Here is a 23,787-nt window from a genome sequence, read left to right as displayed (position 1 = left end):
AGACCACGTTTACGCCGCTGGTCTCCAACTCCCCAAGGTACCGCTGCACCAGGCGGTACTCCTCCTCGTCTTCAGGTGTTATTTTTAACCCCTGCCCGTAGGCGCGCGCGTTCACCGTGCGCCCCAGTCTCTTTTTCATCTCCCTGACATGGGTGGTCCAGTCAGGGAGGGATTCTATGACAAATGGCGGGTATTTTGGTGTCTGGGGCGCGGCGGGCAGGGGCGCGAGTGGTGGCCGACGGGCCACCGTCGGCGACGCGGTCATCGCGGCGTATGACGCCGCATTTGTATTTGTAACCGCCGCATCTTGCGGCGTTGATTGAGCCGTCGCAAGGGCCGCGCGGGGCGCGGGGTGGGCGGGGGGGGCGCACTTGTCGACGCCGTGGCCATGGTCGTATCCTCAAAACGGCGGCGGCGCGGGTCCCTCTGAGAGAGCGGCGCCGGTTGCGCATGTTGTGTAGATTGCTGAGGTTGATTGACGCCAGGGGTCGTCGTCTGCGCGCATACGCGCTTAGGCGCTGACCCGGCGGCGTTCTCGTCTGAGTCCGGCGGCGGCGGGCGGCGTAGAGCTTGATGCGCTCGTTTCACTCTAACGAGCGCATCGTGTTCGTCGCTCGATAGCGGCGAAGTCAGAAGGCCCTCGTTTAAAAGGCGCCTGCGCGTCTGCGATAGGTACTCGCACATTGCGCGCGCGAGTCCGTCCGTTGCGAACCGGCCTATGAGTGTCTGCGCAACAAACAGCGCATCCGACTCATAGCCGGCACGGGGCGACACGGGCTGCGCCGGGCGCAGGTCGCCTTCTAGGAAGGCCAGCAGCTCCGCCGGGTCTTGCCCATGGGCAATACTTTCGTCGTCATGGATAGTAATTGTGGGCGGACTCACCGTTTGTTCCGGTGGCGCCATCAATGAAGGGCGTGGCCTGTGAGGTGTTGCGGTGAGGGCGCTCTCGCCATCGCTATACCGCGACGAGAGCTGCGGCCTCACATCACTGTCACTTAGCACATTTAAGAGGTCTAGAGTGTCACTATCACTGTAACCCGCGAGGGGGGCTCGAGCGCCAGCCGGGCGCGAGTCACCAGCGACCTCGGGGTCACTCTGCGACGCGGTGTACCGCGGTAAAGTTTTTTCCGCGGGGGCGGGGTTGTGGGGGGCCGATACGGCGGGGTATACAATCGAAGTATACCGCGACGAGAGCTGTTTCTTAAAAACAGCTGTCTCGCCCGGTTCTTCGGCTCCTGGTCCCGGGGCTCGATCGCTGCGCGAGCGAGAGCCGCTCAGGGACCGGTCAGCCATGCGCGACGCGGGAGCACTGAGTTCAGACGATGACGACGGCGGCGGCGGCGCGGCTCCACCGCGCGAGCGGGAGCGTTCCTTGGCGCGCGGGCCAGACGTATCGCGGCGGGATTTTCGCTCCATGACGGGAGCTGGAGTCTGCCAGGCACAGCCTGGACACCTTAGCGCCTCCCGCACATGCGCATCCCCCGGTGAGACCCTCTGGTGGGAAGCCGGGATAGACGCAGCGCGTTCGTTGCTTCGGTGTCGGCGTAAAACGGGTGCAGGCGGCTACTCAAATGGTTTCTGCATATGTGTTTTACAATTAAAACAATAGCAGTGTTGAAACGCGTAGAGGCTCGTGTGCACAAGTAGGCAGACGACCGTACACAGGCGGCTACTCAATGGTTACTGCTTATATATTTTATAATTAAAACTATAGCAGTATAAACGCGTAGAGGCTCGTGTGCACAAGGAGGCAGACGACCGTACCACTGATTGGTCCGTCTGGTAATTGCTACATCCTCCCTCGCAAGGGGGATGTTTAAACCCGTTCTGGGTGAATGCCCTCTTCGGGTGGTTTTTTGTTTCGCGCCCTGCTGATACAGGGCGGTACGGGGTCGGGCTTATAGCCCTTGGTGGGGGCTGCTTCGCGCGAGGAACAGTGGCTCGACTCGCTGCGCGCAGCCGATGGGGTCTTGTCCGGGGTGTCAGTCCGGTGGTATTGGTTCATGGAGTCTTATTATTATTTTTTTACTTTTTTTTTAATTATTATTATTTTCCCCCCACTGCGCGCCTCAGGCAGGCGTTCTGTACGGCGCGCAGTCTCTGCCGGTTGGACTCCTTAGTGTAGGAGTACCACGCCGGCGCCGCGTACGTGAGATGTGGGCGCACGTACAACTTGTACAGCGTGAGCTTGATGCGAATGGGTATGTTGCCGGTGAATAGGGGGCGGCGTTTGCTCGACACCCCCTTCGCTCTCCCTGCGATTCTCTTGACGTGGTGCCGCATGGAAAGTTGCCGGTCGATGGTGACCCCTAGGTAGGTGACCGGCGTCTTCCACGGCACGTCCTTGTCCAGGAATCGCAAGGGCGGCACTGATTGGTCGCGTTTTGGCTCGTTTATTGGCCCTGGGAATAGTCTCGAACGATGTTTTTACGAGAACTTTCTAAGCGGGAGCGCTACTGAGTAGCACATCGACACAATCACAATCGCACAATTCTAGAACGCGCGTACTCGCTATCTCTTTCGCACACTGCTACGTGCTTGTCGTACGGTGTTCTAGAGTTCTCGGTCTAGCTTCGAGAAGGTTCTGATCTTCCCTGTCTCTCGCGTATCATACAAAAAGTTCTCTAAGTAGTGGAAAAATCTAAAAACATTACAGTCGACCCGTCTTCGTAACAGTATTATAGACGTACGATAATAAATAATTACGTAACTGGGATTCGATCGTACGACCTCGGGTTAACCAGAAACAATGAACAATAGACCTTAAGTATTAATTATGAATAATATTTATAAATAAAAATGTATTTAATTTAATTGTATTTAATAAATTATTCACAATAATATTATGTTTTATTCCTCCGCTGTCTTGTTTTGGTAACTCTGAAAACATTTTTAGATTATTTCAGATTGATATTTAATTTAAGAATAATAAACAATATTTAACTAAATACGATATTTAAATGAAAATATTCAAGAAAAGCCGCGTTGGATTCTCATCCACAATGTCATAGGTGCGAAGCCTGCGGCACCAATGAACTTCGTCTGTGCATTTAACATTCGAACGGTGAAGGAAAACATCTTGAGGAAACTGGCTTGACTTAGACCCAAAAAGTCAACATGTGTCAGGTGCAGGAGGCTGATCACCTACTTGCCTATTACATTCACAAATTAATGGAAACAGATTCAGATATCTAAGCCCCAGAACTAAAAAGGTTGTGCGCCACTGATTTATTTTATTTTTAAACAATATAAACCTCGAGTTTCTAGATTTGATTCCCGACGAAACAATATTAATTTAAAGGCTTATTTAAAGTACAGAAAAACTATAATTTATACGAAGTAGCTGGCTAAGAAATTTAAGTCTTGTGGCTTAGGTGAAATCAAATAAAACACGAGATTTGTATCTTTACGAAAAAATCGCACTCGCAAGGTTGCTAAACATATATCAAGGAAATAAAGTTTTACAAATATATTTATGGAAAAATGTATCTAGAACTAGTTGACATTAGTATTATATATTAGTATTATTATTAAGCGAGGTTACTTCAGCGGCCTGCCTGTGAAGCAGTTGTGTCATGGCGGGTCCTGTTTCAGCCACCATTTTTCGGAAATAGCCTTTCCTATTTTGTAAGAGGATGTGGGGGTGATCGAACTCCATGACGCGACCGGCGTCCAGGACTAGGATCTGTTTATCATATTTTGTGAAATTCATTCCTAGTTTTACTAGCCTAATATTGGTTCTTATGTGCACTTATTAAGTACACACACATTTTTAATGAATAATATAAAAATGTGTGTTCTCAATCAACACGCGTCTGAAGTTGTAATTCTTTGGTAGACAAGATAAATAATTCAAAAATGTAATTCTACGTTTATAGAAAAAAACTGTACTAAAAATAGAAAAAAATAAAATGTTGACATTTTCTCAGGGTCATCAATTTTCCCTAACGCAAGAAGTACAATAGGTACTTATTTGACAATAGTCTATAGTCATCGAGAATAATGTAGGATTCTAATGGTGAAATTTTCAATCGGGTTTTGGAGCCTAATCAATAATAACAAAACAATCAAAACTTTAATAAAATTCGTGTAGAAGTACGTCTTGGTAAAAAAATAATTATCACAGTAGGAATTCTCCACCACGAAGCAATCGCGGAGGAGAATGAGATATGCGATTGTCTACGATTTTAAAACGAGTGTAGCTGATTGCGTGCCCTTAATAATCCTAAACGAAAGTTCAGATCAAATAAACTGTGTATTAAAGATTAATTAAGTTAAAAGATTTACTACGCTCAGATGCGGGAGTAGGCGTTCTCCATTTATTCCACCCTATTTTATTTATAGCCGTAATTTCTTAGGTAAAAGCTGCATTTTTCTAAAATCAAAGATTTGCAACGCTGGCCACATTGGTAAAAGAACTACAAATGCAATATTTTAATTTTATTAAGAGATAATACAAATAATAGTAATGTATTTATTTTTTCACAAAAACTTCGTACATATATAAGTTACAATTATTATATTAACAAAACAATTATCTGTCATGTGTCTATTACATATATGTGCATTAAATTGAAACCTACCTTATCGGAGTCGACGACAGTGTTGAGCCTATGTGCTATAGTTATCACTGTGCAAGCCTTGAAGTGGTCCCGTATGGCCGATTGGATCAGGGCGTCCGTCTGCGCGTCCACGTTCGCCGTGGCCTCGTCGAGTAACAAAATCTTGTCGTTCGTGACGATAGCCCGGGCGAGGCACACGAGTTGGCGTTCGCCCACGCTGAAGTTGGCTCCACACTCCGATACTTGCTTGTTTAACGCCTCTGTAGGTTTTTACTCACATTACAAACTGCGTTACAAATCATGGCGACGCCGATGACCGCATATAGTGCAATTCACGAAGACGCGCCCCACCAATTTATGGTTCAGGGGATCGCGGGTCGCGGGGAGTTTGCTCCGGGCTTCAGTTGCGAAACGACCCCAATAATTAATTCACAATCTCAGATTGACAACAATCTAACCGTGACAGTCGATGGATCTACATCCGAATAACCAAACATTCTACGAAGACAATCCATTTTTGGCGACGGATAGAATACAATATCTTCGCTCTTTACGAGTGTAAATGTTTGAAAATCAAAATATAAACCAAATAAAGTAAATAAAAGCGCACAAATACTAATAATATATGCAAGTTAAAACATAACGATATTATATTGGCACAGTTGAACTGTCATTTTCATACAAAGGGTTACCGATCCGACCTATCATCAATATTTATATTTATTAATACAATACATCTGTCGATATAAGCTGTATCGATAGATGTATTGTATTAATTAATATTTTTCCCCCAAAAAAACTCATATAGACAATTTAAAATTATTCTTGTACGTACCAACATCCCCTTCGTCAGACAGAAGTTCGACATTATACAGCGCTGCAAGCAATACTTCATCTGGGTACTCATTAAAAGGGTCGAGATTCCTTCGCAGAGTCCCGCTGAACAATACCGGCTCCTGGGACCATTAGATACCAAAATCACCACTTTAATTTTATTTATGATATGAGATGATTTGTTAAAATGTATAAAGACAGTGCGTTGTTTGCTATCCACTTAGCTTTGTGATAGTTTAAAAGTTAATTAATATAAATTATATTTCTTTAGGTTACAGACCATTAAAACAAAAAAAGACTTCCAAAACACACATCTCTGCATCTTCTACCTCATTTACCATGGAGAATGTTCGAACTACAGCTGAGTTTCATCATCGGACGTCGAAGCAGAATACGAGAATTCCACCCGTATCACCTCGACATCCGCCTAACCTTCGACTCTGCAGTTGAGCGCTTTTAAGGCCCCAGGCTGGAACCAACAGCCCACGGAATAATTTTCAACTCAATTCAAGAAAAAAACGTGCGAATTCTGGAAAGGCCGGCAACGCACTTGTTTGACATCTGACATGGGCGGAGTTATCACTTAATATCAAATGAGCCACTTGCCCGTATGGCTCCTGTTCTATAATAAAAATGCGTGCGTACAAAGTACAGTCAGAAGTGAAACTTCTTTGTAAATTAATTATTACTAAGGTGAAAGGTTCAATAGATGATCGTGTACCAATATATGATGACTACATGTATTTGTAAATATATATGCACACCGTTTACACACTGTATTCGTGCCAATGATAAATAAATACAAAATATGCGTTTGCTGCATAAGAGGTTTTGCGACAGAATTAGCATCTTAAGTTCTAATATGTAACTAGCAACCAATAGCGAGTATTTTTCCTCGATCTCCCTTTCTCACTCTCTCTCAATCGCTCTCTTCTTTTACTTCGACAAAAACGTTTCACATCTTCGTGTCGTTTTGAAAAAAAAATTCCTCATGCGCCTAAAGAATTCTCACTTCAAAATCAAATAAATTAAAAGTACCTGAGGAATAATAGATATCTTCTGCCTCAAGGAGTCCAGTTTGATAGTGGTGATGTCCACACGGTCAATAGAAATTATCCCTTCGATATACGCCAAGCGGAACATTGCTTGGATGATGGACGATTTGCCTGCACCAGTTCTTCCAACTATTCCTATCTGTGACGTAAAATACAAAGAATTGCGACAGAGGATATAAACTCAAACTCAAAAATATCTTTATTAATATAGGTAAACATGTACACTTATGAACGTCAAAAAAAAACAAATTAAATTAATTGTAAATTTACATTTACAACCAGTTCGCAAGTCAAGGGCGTAGAGCGGATAAGAAAAACTGGCAAGAAACTTTCCGCCACTCTTTTCAATCGCCAAGTTTTTAAGACAAATTATAGAGGACAAAGAAGGATTTTCATTACAACTATTACAAATGTTTTCTGATCAAGGATATATACAACTTCTCCACTGCCACTGGAGCCTTCAAGCCAGTCAGAGTATAGACTCTTCTTCCTTTAGGAGTTAGAGCAGCATCTTCCTACATTCACAAATACCCAAGGCAAAATTGAAACCTTCTCGAAATTTCTATTTATATTTCAATGTACAACTCATAGATTAACGCCCCAATCCAATAATTAATCCACAATCTCAGATTGTATTCAACCCATGGATTGAGATATGTTATTGGGTTTGGGAGTTAGAGTACTCGCTTCAACTATAAACGCTGACTTTATACGCTGTGTAATGTATAATTCTTATTCATTCAACGAATGCTCTGGACATAGGTTCTTTCGTTCTTTTGTATTAATAAACAACAATCAAGATCCGTTTCTTTTTGACACATTTGCCAGAGAAATAGAAAATAAAATAAAGTATGTTTATTTTATTTAGAATATAAGATGCAGGTATCACTTATTCCTCATTAAATTTGTATCGTAGATATCTCTAGACTGAGAGAAAAAGCCGGCGTAAATAACTCTCGGTAGGTAATCTTTTAAAATAGAAAGTCATCAAACAACACTTATTTAAAATAAAATATAGCAAATTAATTAGAAGTAGCCTGTCTAGCACTACTCCCAGACCCTTCTATCAACCAGATAATCATTAACATTATAATAAGCCTTTTTACACAGCTTTTCTTTAATACATTTCTTAAATTGATTAAAAGGCAGAGTACCTATCCCTTTTCCCAAAAAAGAATTACTAACTTTAGATATTCTTGTACGGGGATAGTATGTAGTTCGGTTAGGTCGTTTAGTTATTTTAACAATATGAAAACAAACCTCCTAATGTAATAATAAGTTTACCTTTTCGCGAGGCTTAATATTGAACTGCAAGTTTTGCAGCACATAACTCCCTTCCAAACTGTACTTCAGACTGAGGTTGTCGAAGGCAATGGCTCCTTCCGATGGCCAACCTTCAGGTGGATCGTCACTGGAAGGCTAAAAACATTCATACAGTTATCATCAAGTATTATACTGAAGTATTTCCGAACCAATTCGACTTAGGGTCCTTCAAGAAAAGAGCGTACAAATTCTTAAAAGGCCGGCATCGCACTCGTGAGCCCTCTGGCTTTGAGAGTGTCCATGGGCGGCGGTATCACTTAACATCAGGTGAGCCGCCTGCCCGTTTGCCCGTTTGCTGTTCTATAAAAAAAATTATAAATACTTCGAAACACGTTCTCAAGGTTTCGTAAGAATAAGCTTAATTTTCTTCCAAAAATCTGGGTGATAATTGTCCGTATTGATACAGCTAGTTATTATAGTATTTACATTATTAGGCAGTATATAAACGCCCAGAATGAAATACATAAGATGCATTGTTTACACTATTATTGTAAGGCAAGATCATATTTGCTGTTTGATTATCCTGTGGGAGTCACCAATTCTGAGGTATCGTAGGAGTAGGCATATAACAAATATGTGAAGAAGAAATATAAAAAACCTTGGAAGACAACACATTTAATTCATTTTTAATATAATATAAATGTTTACAGGGCATTGACTTAACCTAGATAATGAATGCAATGTAAGAACGATTGCGCCATGTATGTAGGCAACAATAGCCTACAAAACTAGATGGATTTTAAAAATTCTGTCACTATTGAGGTTCTAAAATTAAGTTGTCGCTGATGAAAAGAATAAACGATAAAGGATAGATAGGGTTTTGTATGAAATTGCAATTGTGTAACCCAAGGTGTTAAAAGACCGGTAACAATTCTTAAATCTTTCCAAACGTTTCAAAACCGTTTCCTTAGAAAGCTTTGCAATCGTCCACATTTGTGGTACAAAGGAATGAGGCATAGGAGTACATTAGTTGAACTGTAGCCAGTTCTATAAAAATATGTTTATTATGGAATATAAGATATCACTTATTCCACGTCATTAAATTTGAATCTGTAGGCATACCCATCGGCAAAGAAGACAGAGAGAAAGCCGGCGTAAAAAACTCTCGCTACTATTTTAATAATTATTTGAAAACAATTATCGCAAATTAATTGGAAGTAGCCTGTCTAGCACTAGTCAGCTTTTCTTTCATAAATTTTTAAAAATTATTAAAAGAGAGAGATAAAAGAGCCTCTGGGATTTTATTAAAGAAAAGAATTCCTTTTCCTAAAAAAATATTATCTTTAGATAGTCTAGTACGGGGAAATTGCAGCCAGCGTTTTTTCCGAGTATTGACATTGTGCGTATGTTCTATTCTAGTAAACTTATCACTATTTTTGTATACATACATAATATTTGAATAAATATACTGCGAGGGAAAGGTAAGTATATTAATTTCCTTGATTATCTCTCAGAAATTCCCTACATTTTAAATTATAAATTGCACGAATAGCCCTTTTTTGCAGGATGCAAATGTTTTCGACATCAGCAGCATGACCCCATAATAATAAGCCATAAGCTGTGAAAGTAACTAAAACAATTCTAGCTGTATCGAAATCAGTGGGTGAGCGAATTTTTTTAACCGCTGCTGAACAAGACATCAATATCTATAAAAAGTCTGTCATAGCATGTCTATTAATTATTTTTTTGTATTAAAAAGTTCTACTAATTAATGCAGTTAGAACAAAGCATAGCCAGTCAAATATAAATAAGAGTTGAGAAAGCCATTCAAACAAAAGATTTTTAAAGATTTCTAAAGCGTCTTCTTGTCATTGACTCTCGGCCTCCAGTTAGTAAAATTTCCGAGATTATTACCCCCATGACAGTAGATTCCTTGGGTAATGCCGTGTACTCCAAAACTCGTTCAACGCTAGTCATTTGGTTCTCCATTTCCGCGGACTGCCGCATCCCCCATTGGAAGATGCCGGTCAGAGATATGGATTGAGTTATTATCAGGCCTACGATACTGCCATCTATGTCTGAAATTTTATTGGACACATCTGAATTTAGAGCATTTCTGTTTGATCATTGTTTGAGCTGAAATATGCATCATGCAGTACTAACAAAAATTTCATAAATAAGTATAAAGGTCTAGGTGTTGAAAATTCAGATCGTCCGTTCGAAAAACAGTGCTTTTATGGATTTTTTGTTTATTCATTAATACTTGCTCCTGCGGCGAAGACAAACAATGTAGGAAGCCGGCATGTTTCAAACATCAAAAAATCGGCGACATCTGTCAGGCACAGCTGACCTGTCTATAAAAATGGTTAATGAATGCTGTAATCTGTGCCCAAGATGATAGTCTAATAATAGTAATAATAAAAGATGTAGGCTGATGGAGTGGTGCAGTGATGCCACAGAACTGTATGGATTTATGTAGCAAACGTTAATATAATTAATTAAAACATTTTATATCGCATTATCATTCATTACTGACGAATTACGAGTATTAGATGAAAAAATTAAAAAGTTTTTACAATCATTAACTGTATATATATAATTAATAATATATTATTATTAATAAGTACCAGTTTTCATCAAACAGCTGAAGGTGACACAAATGATAAAGAGCAAACAGATGATGTCCAGAAAATAGCCAAACGCGCGGCTGCAAGTGATGAAGAGGTACCAAGCGGAGCTGTGTAGGTCTTGGTGTCTGTCGAACTCCTTGGAGAGGAGCATTTCAGCTCCGAATGACCTGATGGTAGGCAGTCCATGAATCGTCGCGTTTACGTGACTGAAGACGGGACTTCGTGCTGAAAGTTTTTTAATTATTGCCAAAAACTAATGACAAGAGTTAATGACGAAGAGAAATGTGACTTTCAATCTGGAATAAATAGGAAAATAAATATATTCTGAGGGACTAGAAAACAATAATATTAACGTTAAGTTATTTATTGTATTTATGAACAACAATTAAGTGTAATGCGAGTTCGTAAGCAAATAAAACTAACTGTTATGGGTGTCCAGTGGAATAAACTTTTAAATCACAATTGCGGCACTCGACGTTGCAATTTTTATATATTGTAGTTTTAATGACACAGAAACAAGTTATCATGTTTGCAACCCCCGACTAGGTTAAAATTCATAGTGATTTTCCACAATTATGCGAAAATGGTAAAAAAAGTTTAAACTATTGTTAGTTTAAATTGTAAAATAGACAATAATTTCTAATTTATTAAATATTAACTATAATGCTTAATAGTCCTTTAAAATACGAGGTTAGATATTAATTTATGTCGGGGCACATTGGCTACCATCACCGCCATCATATGAAACGCGCTAGGGAAGTATTTCTTTGTTGCTATCTTGCCAGTCAGTGTTAGAACTGGTAAGAATCTCTTAAGGAATAACAGCACTTTTCGCTACAAAAGTAAATAATAGTGTGTATAAAGTAAAACATACTTATTCCTTCCAGCCGTTTGATAGCACCAGTAGTTCGAATATATATCAGTCGAAAAATGAAAAATATGATCAAAGCGGTTGCAATGGGTATCAGTAGAGTCACTTCAGTAACCAAAATTACGAATATCACGCCAACTAAGTTCAACATAATCTGCAATCATTTTAACATGAAGCATCTATCTACAGGTTCTTAGGTGAAGAAAAGATAATGATAAATACTATAAAAAATATTTTTACTAGCCAATCCAAGTATTTAATCAGGGTATAATATTGTGCACATATATCTTGCGCAGGCACATCTATTTAATAAAATGACGTGATAAGATTACATGATCCGTTTCGAAACAGTAAGAACAACTGCTATTTGCACTTTTCCAAGTGTATTTATAACTTAACAAGGCATGTCGGATCTGTTGGTCCTTATGCATTATAATCTATACTAATATTATAAAGAGGAAAACTTTGTTTGTTTGTAATGAATAGGCTCATAAACTACTGGACCGATTTTAAAAATTCATAAATAATTTTGAACAAAAATAGGGTTCCATAAGATATTAGGGTTTTTCGGACACAAGGTGTAAAAAATCAACCAAAAAATAAAAAAAGGGGGTAGCATAGCAAAATGCATATAGTATGGCATGTACTAGCCAACATGGAACATTTTACAAAAAGTAGGCTAGGCATTAAGGAGAAACGAAGTTCGCGGAAGCAGCTAGTCTTTAATAAAGTGAGTTTACTTGGAAACAATCGAGCATAGCCTGGGGCAGAAGCTCGTCGACAGACCCCATGTCTTTGCTGAATCTGTTCAAAATCCGGCCCGAAGGATTCGCGTGAAAGAAACTCATTGGTGATAGAGAAATACATTCGAACATTTGATCGTGGAGTCTGAAATATTACCTAATTGGATTATAAATAGCAGATTATTATCTCTGTACACTGCGTTTTTATTAATTATGGGAATTATTGGAATTTCGTATGTACCACGTTGCTAGTATAAGTTTGCAACAATGAAAGAGTTGTTTTGTATTTTAGTTTTCAAACTATCGTCAAGATGTTTGTCGTATTTGATTTACATCAACGGGCGAAAGACACTCGGAAGACTTAGATATTGGAATCTAAAATATTAATGTCTTAATAATAAAATATCAGCGACCTTTGAGGTCTGGGCCTCAGATTTCTGTATTTGTTTCGTGATCATTTTATTTTTTTATATTCAACTATAAAAAATTGGGTCAATCAATCGCTCGATCAAGCGCATTATTTCCAGATAGTCAACCATTATTTTACACAATGTTTATAAGGAGCTGCAACCATTACACGATGTTCCGCATGATCTTAAGTATTTAATAATAAAAAATAATAACAACAAAGATTTGTCCTCTAGCAGGAAGCATAGTGAAATGGGAGCACGCACTTCAATTCTCATGGGAACAACACGCAAATACAGTTATACAGATCACTCTTAATACATACCTTATAGATGACCTCATACAAAGCGTAAAGAATAAGAAAGCTCTAATGAGGGCTATAGCTACTGTTGCAATAGTGATAACTCCGAATATGATGACGAAATCCTTTCTCATCAGCCCATACTGGGACCACAACAAGTTATCCATTGTGGCGTCACCTGTCAAGTGATCTTCTGCATTGCTCCTGCAAGAGGTATATTTAAAAATCCAGACTTTAATGTTGAAAGTACTGCCTCGTCCAAAGATTTCGACGATTCTATTGAGATAACTACATTGAAATTGCAATAAAAATAGCCACTGAATATTTCAGGGTACCATCAATCATGCGTAAATCAGCTTAATTCTTTTATTAATGTATGTGAATCGATGTAACTTAGTAATAACAACATAAATAAGCATGAAAAAGCATGACTCATGCGGCGTTACCTCGCGTGAGGTGTTCTATTTAAGGCTTGAATTGCAAGCGAGAGCGCGGAGCGAGCGACAAAGGGGTACAATCGACCTCCGCGTTGACAAATAAATTGACATAATTGTATTTATGCGTACAAATATATTATGTAACTTGATCAATTCAATCGTGATTTCCATTTACCTCCTTCTCTATATCCATACAAAGTATGATAGCAATTAAATAAATAAGTTAAGTACATATTACATTCAGTACTTAAAACACACCATTTACTAATCCAGTAATCACTAGCACTCGCAAAGAATTGTGCTAGAACGAACATCAGAGTCACTAAGAAGAAGTAAGGACATGCAGCATCTGCCAAGAAGTATTCCTTATATATTGAGCCGTGAACTCGTCCCATCGTCTGAACCTCCACTTCTGGTTTCTGATCCTAAAACTCAGGTAAGTTACTTGACATTGTCAATGTCAACGCGTTAAAATATCGCTAAGTATAACTCCCGAATGTCAAATACAATATGTTTTTGAACTAAACTCTGCATCTTCTACCGCATTTACCCTGGAGAGTGTTCAGAGGTTCCATCTAATACCTGCAGCTCATCTTTCAACATCGAACGCCAAAGCAGAATACTTAATACCATCCGTATCACCTCGACGTCCGTCGTTCCACAATTTAAAGTTTCTTAAGGCAGTTTTTACCACCATGTTGAACCAGCTACACTGAAGTAGCCTTCTGGCAATTTAAGTGTCCTTGGACGGCGGTATCACTTAACAACAGGAGAGCCTTCTGAACGGTTGCCTCGTATTAAATAAAAAAAACAAAGCAAGTCTCGTCAATGTAAATTGTTTGTCTCATGATTTTCTGGAAAGGACGAGAAAACTGCTAACAAATGACAAACCCCCTTTAAGATTTGAAATCCAAGATGATTTGTTTTACAAGACGCTTGTCCAGCAGCCGCGGCTTCGACCGCTGGTCGCCTCGCTGGGCCTCCCCCGGGGCTACCGGGGGCTCACCCGGCGGAGCTAGACCGCGAGCCGCGCAGCGCGCTGCCCGATACCACCGATCACGACACCAGGGTCAAGTCGAGATTACTCCTTGACCCCACACCACCACCGGATTAACACCCCGGACAAGACCCCATCGGCTGCGCGCAGCGAGTCGAGCCATTGTTCCTCGCGCGCAGCAGCCCCCACCAAGGGCTATTAGCCCGACCCCGTACCGCCCTGTATCAGCAGGGCGCGAACAAACAAACCACCCGATAGAGCCTCATGCTCGAACGGGTTTAAGCATCCCCCTTGCGAGGGAGGATGTAACAATTACAAGTCAAAAAGACGCTTGTAAGCTGCACTTACACTTTGCTTCGTTTGGAGAAATACGTGTTTTGTACTCCTTAGGGCTAAGGATGTTTGAAAGTAGATTGAGACTTACAGCAGACTCAAACATGAGCGACCAGTAAGACCAATGAGACCTCTTAGCGCTTAAGAAACTGCCTGTGCTCTGTACGGACGACATCAAATCCTCTTCCTTCACTTCGCGGACTTTCTCCTGCATCAGCTGGATTATCTCTAGTTCTTGATCCTGGAATACAGATAGTCTGACATCGAGAACACTTCACGAATCAATGATTTTGATATATAATGTTACCAAAAGAAGCGAAACAATATGCTCTGTTATTTCCAAAGCGATTGGAACTTCAATATTGACTAGGTACTGCGTTTTCCTAATAAATAAGCGACATGATGCCGATTTGATTGAGTCTGCATCGAAACTGTACACAAAATCAATTTGGAGATTACTAAGTGTGCAATACATGTTCCAGCTTCTTGCTTTGCTTGCTTGCTTTTTACTAACGAATAAAACAGTTTTCATGCAATTTAATCCTACAGAATTCACATTTTGAATACTAACATTGAGGTCGTCAAATTCACCCTCCGCAAGAATACTTCCGTTGTCCATTATGACAATGCGATTCGCTTGTTTTATGAACTGCAGTTGATGAGTTACCAATACTACAGTTTTGTTTGAAAGGTATCTACAATTGTGTTGATCATTAAATGCATCGTCTTTGATCTACTAATATAAGTAATTTTCTATTTATTTATTTAAAGTTCGTACATTAGAAGAAAAACAAATAACATAAATAATAGGGATGCAACGGGCATCCTTATCGCTTAATATTAAGGGTGCATATACATATTTTATTTTATTTTATTTTTCACATTTAGGTACAAAAACAGAAAACAGATTAATTACATACATAAAATTATTACACACTAAACAACATTTAAAAATCTGACTTCCAGTTATATCTGTACACAGCATTTACACTAAATATCAACTAAACAACATACACATATCAAACCGAATGACAAAAAATAAAAAATAAAAGAAAAAAATATATCTATACATACACACACACACATGTTTATATACATATACATTAATCAATTAAATTAGTAATTAAGGTTGCAAGTATTTACTATGAACTATCTTTTTAAATTTACAAATATTATTGTGAAAAATATCAACCTCAGCACACACAGCATTATAATATTTGCACATTCTTACGAGCGGAGCATTCTGGGAAACATTGTTATCAGTCTATAACAGTATAACAAATAATTCCTGGATGCGCACAGAACGCGTCGGTACCTTGATCTCCAGCCTCTCCAAAAGGCAGATATATATAAATCAACAATTAATATAAAAATACAAGTAACAGTTTAAAATTTTAAAAATACCAAACTTAATGAAAGATCTTTTTAAAAAATTATATTCTTTTCTAAAACCTATTCTAAAGATATTCTCAAGGTTCATATATGAAATGCAGAAGAATAAGAAATACATGAAATACAAAAGTCACGAATGAACAGGATAGGATAAAGTTAAGATTTGTTTATGTAGATGAGTTTTAAAAGATGCTAGTGAGGTGAGCCAATCGTTTGGAGTAGGGCAGCCTATTCACAACTTAACGGCGGAAATCCTAAATGAATTGTCTAAGATGGATGAGCTGTGAGATGAAATTTCCAAAATAAGCATCTATAAGACGTGCGTCACATATAGTTATAAGGACCTGAGAATTTGAATTGATCTTTAAGATAAGAGGGAGTTTTGGGATTGAAAATAATTGAGTATAGAAGTTGAAGATCACGATGATGCATGCCAGGACATGTTTATATTTGAATCGACTTAAAAAAAAGTTGGTCATGAGTTTAACGGGAATAATTAGGAACGATGATCTATTTAGGCTTCCAATTATTTATTAATCGTTATTTAGAATGTTTTCAGAAAGGAATATAGTCAATCATCGAAGTAGTCGGATATATGCCCTACTCAGGGAAATTTACTTTACATACCAAATATTTAAAGTAAATTTAATTTTTTTATTCATTGAAATAAGCCTCACAAACAAAGAGATACGGAAAGTTGAAGGGAGATAAACTCGAGAGGAGACGAAACGTGATGTAGCATCACTGTGTTTTCCATCATCTAGACTCTAGTGTCCTCTAGATTCGAGAGATAGATAGATAGATTCTAGAGGACACTAAGGAAGTAATAAAAGCAGTTTTTTTCTATGTGATTTTATATTTCTCGTCTTTCTTGACGTGATTTTGTAATTTTATATTTCAACATATTCAACAAACCGTAGTCGCTTAAACTTAGGATGAAGTTACATTTAATTATCAAAATTTTAAATGTACATCACCTTTTTATACAGCTTTCAAATATATGTCTCGCAACTTGTGTGTCCACAGCAGATAAGGGATCATCCAACAAATAAATATCGGCCTATAAAGATATTCATAAGGATACAGTATTAATCTCCTTACTATTGATATATAACCTAAAGATTGTGTAATTGTGTATCTACGTATTTTGTATTTTAGTATCGCGTGGAAAAGATTCTAAAAGAAATTATAATTGAAACAAGATAGAATAGTTCTAGAAAAGAGGTGCCGAACGTTCTTAAGCAAAAAGATCTGCCCATCCTAAAAGGTTTTTGTCTGTCTTACCGCACATTCTCTTTAAATCTTAAGCTAAGAGAAGTTTCAAACTTGGTAGCAAGAGGTTTTCATCTCATTAAATAAGAAAATGCATGCAAATAAGAAACTTACCTCTTTATATATAGCCCGGGCCAAATTTATCCTAGCCCTTTGACCTCCACTTAACGAGACCCCGCGCTCCCCAACAATAGTTTTGTCCCCGTGCGGGAACAGGGATATATCCCTCTCCAGGGCGCAAACTTTGCATATCTCCATATACCGGGTTTTTATGAATGGCTGCCCAAACAGAATATTTTGGCGAACGGATCCTGAAAATCGTGCAACATTTTGTTTGTTTTATTTGAAATAATAACAGTTTCTATTTAATAGCAGGACTATCTTCTATATATAAAAAATGATAAACATACATCAACAGCACTCATTGAGGAAAGGAATGCATTCTCGTATTGTTTTATTTAATGGGCAGACGGGACATCTTCAGAGATTACTTGCATTGCCAGCTTTTTAAGAATTGGTATACTGCTGTCTGGAATGGAAAGACACTAAGAAAAATAGGTTCGGAAAAAGAATTGGAAAATGGTGGTGCGCGACAAAAACTGCCTAAAAAAGCTCAGTTGTGGAACGGCTGACGTCGATGTGACACGTGATACATGTGGAATTTTGTTTTCTGCCTCGACGTCTGATGATTTAACATCTGCAATTTTACTTATACAGCGCAGAGGTCTTTACTGCATCTCTGCCATTCTCCATTCCATTGTTATACATTCTTAGTCTTCTTTGTTTTTAAATACATACCTACAAAAAGCCAGGGATCCTGAGAGGCGTAACTAACAGTTCCCGATACAGTCATGGAGCCACTGCAGCAGGGCAGCTCGTTCAGCATCATATGTAATAAGGTGGACTTGCCAGAGCCCACAGCGCCTATCACTATGTTCAAGGTTCGAGAATAAATCTAAAAACAGGTATATCAACATTTAAAAAATCCTTTCAATAACCAAGCTATGTCATGTTTTTTTTCTGTATCTGATTATTGAACCTGTAAATTTAAAAGTTAAGCAGTTTGAAAATTACTTCAATCTATTTTACTCGCGTGATCTGGATACATTTTTTTACAGTAAATTCTTTTTCATTGGTAGCAATGCTTGCCTAGTGGCATCAGCGTGGGATACCTGGGTGTGCACCAATGGACATTCTGTCTAGGTGCGCATTCAACTTTTGGTGGAACCCAAAAAATTGAGTGCGTGTGTCAGGTGCAAGAGTCTGATCACCTACTTGCTTATTAGATTGACAATTGATCATGAAAAGGTGGTAGCGATACTGAATTATTAATATATATCTTCATACGAAGACTTTCATGAAGGCAAATGATAAATAGGGTCGGTAATGAATTGTCCAATTGTACAACAAAGAATGGTCCGGTGGCGATATATCATTTCGTTTAAAAAATGTCCAGACCAAAAATAATCAATAGTGGTGTGGTCTGTTGGTTATGGCAATACTTACAGACAAACATATATTAGAAACATCGTCGAGTTCTGAAGATTTAATCCACCTGCTACTTGCGTCGTCGAATTTAATAATAACTTCTTCTTTTTCTACTTCTGAAATGTTATATTGTGGTATGAAATTCGTACTTTCTATTAGCCATTGCAGTGAAATTATTATTTAAGAAATGAAACGTTGTGCAGTTATTTTTAAGTCAATGAGTTACCGCATAACTTTAAGTGCCCGCCCTATTTCCCACAAAAACCCTAGTTGGGTGGGCATAACAACATAAAATGCAGACAATAGAAAGATGTCAGCGTTTTTCTACTAGAAACATTTAAATAAATTCGTATCGTACTCGTTTTTATCATCATGTATGGTTCTTGGGTCATCTATCTTGTTATCTAGTTATCTAGTTGATAAAAGGGCCTGGGACTAGTGCTGGGCAGGTTACTTCTAATTAATTTGCTATATTTGTTTTAAATATTGTAGAATTGTTTGATGATTTGCTTTTTTTTTAAATAGTACCGAGAGTTTTTCGCGCCGGCTTTTTCTCCCGGCCAACACCCTCTGTCTTCTTTGCCGATGAGTAGGGATGCCAACAGGTTAGAATTTAATGACGTGGAACAAGTGATACCTTGATGATCTTATGTTCCAAAATAAACGTATTATTTATGTAATCATCAGGATGCTTTAAATAATAGAGGATTTTAATGTTACTCTTTATTAACGACTCGCGTACAACAATAGAATTTAAGTAAACAGTAGAGGAGAGTGCCTTCGTCTTACTATACCCTCGGGAAGTAACTCCGACGATTCAGGCAATCGCCATGCTTAAGAAAGTGTGTGTGAGCAAAATAAACAGCATTGATAAATAAAATATTGAACAAATGGTTAAACTTTGAAAAGAACGTTGATATAATTAACTAACTACTTACTGTCGTGAGACCGATCTTCTTCATCTTAGATTGTCATGATTCATGTGCACTGTTTACTTTTTGTTTTGTTTTATGTAACTTGTATCAGTTTAGTTTATTTTTATTTCTTTTGTTTGTGTTAAGTATGTTTTGTTTTTTTTTTCCCTTTTTATTTATGCACTTCTTGACTACCTTATCTAATATACTCATAGTGGTTTTTTTTCCTTTACTAACAGTGGTTGTCTGGAAGAAATCGCTCTAAAGCGATAAGGCCGCCAGTTGCTTGTCATTCAATTATGTTTAATATTTTCCTTTTATGTAATGCAACAAAGTGTAAATAAATAAATAAATAAATAATTATCAATATATGTTGTTTTTGGGTTTATTAACTAATGTAGGATATATTGTCTCTTGTCTATGGATTTCCGGTATTTGAATTATAATAAATAAGTATAAATAACATATTATAATAATTTTTAATAATTGATTATAATATACGGAAATACATTAAATAACATAATATTTATCGCATATATGCGTTTATACCTTTAGGATTGCTCTCTTTTGAAGTGCTTGGCTGAGGTTTCTTTTGTGGTCGTTTACGAAGAGGCTTAATGGGATCCACTGAAAGTTGAAGGTTCTAAATTTATCTTACGTAAAAGTCTTGCTCCAGTTCTCTTGATTTTTTGTAATAATAATAAAATATAGTCGGATAATAAGTAAAAATAGGAAAAACTAACACAACTAAATTTAGAATACAAATTTAATTACAAACAAAATTAACACTAGTATGTATGTAAGTAAACTTAATTAATGTAACTTGTTCTGCTGTAAGAATTAAAAGGCTTTTTTTTATTTTATGTTAGTCGGATAATAGATTATGTTTTTTTTTTAAAAACCGGGGGCAAACGGGCAGGAGGCTCATCTGATGTTAAGTGATACCGCCGCCCATGGACACTCGATGATAGAGGGCTCTGTCTAATTCTGCGCTATGCGCCGCCATACGAGACTCATCGCTAAGTATGTAATAAGAGTACCGAGACTTGTTTACGCCGACTTTTCCTCTCGGCCTACACCCTCTCCTTTGCCGATGATTAGGGATGTCTACCGATTCAAATTTAGTGTGGAATAAGTGATATCTGTGCATCTTATATTCCAAAATAAATATATTTTATTTTTCATTTTAAAATGGTAAAAAGATACAAAAGAAAGATATCTAAATCCATATCAATATATGAAACTCATAAATAACAGTGTCACTGACTTGAAATTGTGACGCGTTTTTTGAGCTTTTTGATTTCGGGTTTTGTAACATCTGATGGATCTTTGGGTGGGAAATGACATTCTTCACTCAATAGAAAATCATTTATTCTCTGTATTGCCACCATCATTTCAGCTACCTGTGGGAATTTTGTAATAATTGTGGGTTTAAAGAAAAAAATACTATACCTTTTTACTACAAAACACTTACTTGGCCAACAGCTTGAGGGAAGAAGAGTGTCATGGTTTGCTTCATTATGTTGTAGTAGCAGGTAAGAAAGAATACATTCTCCACTGTGATTCTTGACACATATGTGACGTATAGCAACATTGTTATGAAGATGCTGAATCGGGATGTAAACATTATAAACGACATCACAACACCACGGATGTATGACGTCATCTTTATGAAGTAGATCTCCTGTCTGCGAAATATATTTAAAACTCATTGTATTGTCTTTTATTAACATAAAAAAAACACTTTTTCAACGGATTGAAGCTATGTATTATTATAAGTTTAATAGACCTTCAATTGTCATAAAATTTTGCTTCATTTAATTTGAAGCGAACTCACCGACGCACTGTATCTATGATCTTTCTAAATGGCTGTTCCCACGTGTACATTTTGATAACTTCCATCCCAACAACGATCTCCTCCATGAGACGTACCCTTTCGTCAGATTTCGCTGCGGTGTTGCGTCTATAAAACGCTGTACGGGAGCCCAAAAATACTGAAACAATAGATTTTTATGACCTGCAAGGGGTCTTCGTCAGCGAAAACAAAATTTGGGGGTCCAAGAAATGAAAATGGGGGTCCACGATAGTGGAACTCAACATATACACTGATAGTACCTATTTACTTAATTATATGTTATTTATATGTATGTACACTGGCTGAGTTCACAAGAGTTGCTTGCTATATTATTAGTTATAAGATTTAGGCATATAAGTTTAATTTTTTAATGTTTTTATGTGTATTTGGTGTGGATATATTTTGGAGTTCTATCGAATTAGTAGTAACTGTTAAGGTAGAATAATGTAGTGGAAATAAATAAATAAATACTTACATCATACAATAAAAACATATATACATTATTTATAAAATTACCTATTAAGTAAAAAATTTAATATATTGTATATATATATATATATAATATATTGTATGTTTATAAAATTGTGTAAGTTGTAGGATGTTGGTATTCGCTTTGTGGTCGCAATACATTTTGAATTTATAAAACCAACAAAAAAATTCAATTCAATTAATAAATGTATAAATTAACATGTGTTTTTACTTTAAGTTTTTAACACTAAACTTCACTACAGTTAGAAATTTACGGGAAATCAATATCAGGTAAGTAGGGGGTCTACCTAACACAGAAAAACGTGGCAAAAACGACACAAAAAAGTTTGGGGAACTCTGGCCTAGTGCCTTAAGCGTGCGACTGTCATCCCTGAGGTTCGATCCCCGGCAGTGCACCAATAGATTTTCTTTCTATGTGTGCATTGAACATACGGTCAAAGTTCAAACGGTGAAGGAAAATCAACGTGAGGAAATCGGCTTGCCTTACAACCAAAGTCGTCGGCGTGTGTCAGGCACAAGAGGCTGAACACCTACTTGTGTAGATTGGCAAATAAAACAGATTCAGAAATCTGAGGCCCAGACCTAAAAGGGTAGGGCCACTGATTTATTTTAATGTTATATTGTGTTTACACTGAACTGAAAGTCCATAGTTATATACGTACTTTGAAACGGGACAACTGCAAATACTACTAAAGCTCCATAAATGGCTGACATTCCCATTTCTCGATATAAATAAACAGTCATGAACTGAAAATTAAAAAGCGAGCAAAGATAAGAAAACAGTAAAAATATTTTATCTACGATATTGGAACTGGAATAAAAACAAAATAAGACATTATTAAATAATAACCTGACTGGATGTTAAATAATGAATTTAACAACACTTTATATAATATATAAATACGAATTAATCCTTCACTAATAATTTTAATGGTTGCTTTCCTCGCAGAACGAATAATTATCGCATTAAAGCGAGTGAAATCTGCCAGCGTTAAAGGTACACTGGCAATGGGACCAAACTTTTTTTTAAAAAAAAGCTCTCTTGCGATAATACTTCATGTATTATTAGTAACACATGTCTTCAATCAAGATCAAAGTTTGGCTATGCATATTGGTGAATGAACCTCAAGATCGACATTTCTTGAACTGACACAAATTCTATTTAAAATAATGCGTAATTCTGTCAAGAGATGGCACCACATGGTGTTTGTATTGGTAAAATTAATGAATTTATTTATTGTTATTTGTTTACATATCGGATATTATTTAATCTGCTATTTATATAACTAACATCGTCCAGTTGATCTTGAGTTGTAAGTGGTGTAACTAACACAAATTTGTTTTATATATTTAAATTGTATATTTTACGAGTTTTTTAAACTAAAAAAACTCTTGGCGATTACACTGTATCGTCCATCTCATTTCACCCTAACTTCAGGCATAAGTTTGTTTCACTCGCACACTAGAGCGGGCAGATGGAATCGTGAATTTATTTAGCCTAAAGCGCGCTCATAAGGTTAAATCCCTTACGTTAAACCCAGCACGAATGGCTGTGTGAGTGGTGCGTTAAGGAGTGCTAGAGCACTGAGGTGGGGCTGATTCTCGACGGTGGACTTTCAGACCACATTTCGCAGCACTTGGCCCTAAGCTCACCGCCACCGCAAACATGCTCTCGCGCATAATGCCGAACCTCGGCGGGCCGAATGGGGGGTGTCGCCACCTTTACGCAAATGCGATCCGGGCGAAAGCACTCTACGGGTGCCCAATATGGGCCGACAAACTTACCAGGCACAATCTTGTGTACGTCTCACTGCTTTGTGGCACAGCTTGGAGGAAGGGAGAACGCCGTGTACGTGGTGTCGGCGTACTTCCAGTACAGCGACGAGATAGCCCCACACTTGGAGCACTTGGAGCGTGTGCTGGAGGCTCTTCGAGGGAAACCA

At 38.0% G+C, this 23,787-nt stretch overlaps 1 protein-coding gene across 1 annotated transcript in view; it reads right to left on the bottom strand.

Annotated features, from left to right (window-relative positions):
* Window positions 1-2,850: 2,850 nt before the first annotated feature.
* Window positions 2,851-23,787, bottom strand: part of LOC110997115 (ATP-binding cassette sub-family C member 4) — a 29,977-nt gene continuing 9,040 nt past the window's right edge. The window contains exons 6-28 of the mRNA XM_022265103.2: window positions 22,507-22,591; window positions 21,338-21,494; window positions 20,975-21,188; window positions 20,768-20,903; window positions 20,050-20,127; window positions 18,605-18,702; window positions 17,897-18,053; window positions 17,213-17,409; window positions 16,804-16,886; window positions 15,006-15,129; window positions 14,526-14,675; window positions 13,363-13,529; window positions 12,692-12,871; window positions 11,956-12,103; window positions 11,219-11,369; window positions 10,342-10,569; window positions 9,629-9,792; window positions 7,736-7,870; window positions 6,435-6,590; window positions 5,398-5,518; window positions 4,584-4,822; window positions 3,545-3,685; window positions 2,851-2,880 (exon numbers count right to left, since the gene is read on the bottom strand). Coding sequence (XP_022120795.2) covers window positions 2,851-2,880; window positions 3,545-3,685; window positions 4,584-4,822; window positions 5,398-5,518; window positions 6,435-6,590; window positions 7,736-7,870; window positions 9,629-9,792; window positions 10,342-10,569; window positions 11,219-11,369; window positions 11,956-12,103; window positions 12,692-12,871; window positions 13,363-13,529; window positions 14,526-14,675; window positions 15,006-15,129; window positions 16,804-16,886; window positions 17,213-17,409; window positions 17,897-18,053; window positions 18,605-18,702; window positions 20,050-20,127; window positions 20,768-20,903; window positions 20,975-21,188; window positions 21,338-21,494; window positions 22,507-22,591 — 3,339 coding nt within the window. The remainder of the gene's footprint in view (window positions 2,881-3,544; window positions 3,686-4,583; window positions 4,823-5,397; window positions 5,519-6,434; window positions 6,591-7,735; window positions 7,871-9,628; window positions 9,793-10,341; window positions 10,570-11,218; window positions 11,370-11,955; window positions 12,104-12,691; window positions 12,872-13,362; window positions 13,530-14,525; window positions 14,676-15,005; window positions 15,130-16,803; window positions 16,887-17,212; window positions 17,410-17,896; window positions 18,054-18,604; window positions 18,703-20,049; window positions 20,128-20,767; window positions 20,904-20,974; window positions 21,189-21,337; window positions 21,495-22,506; window positions 22,592-23,787) is intronic.

Source organism: Pieris rapae, chromosome 23, assembly GCF_905147795.1.
Source record: "Pieris rapae chromosome 23, ilPieRapa1.1, whole genome shotgun sequence".
NCBI lineage: Eukaryota > Metazoa > Arthropoda > Insecta > Lepidoptera > Pieridae > Pieris > Pieris rapae.
The sequence above is the reverse complement of the archived record's forward strand: the minus strand, read 5'-3'. Positions and strand labels throughout refer to the sequence as shown.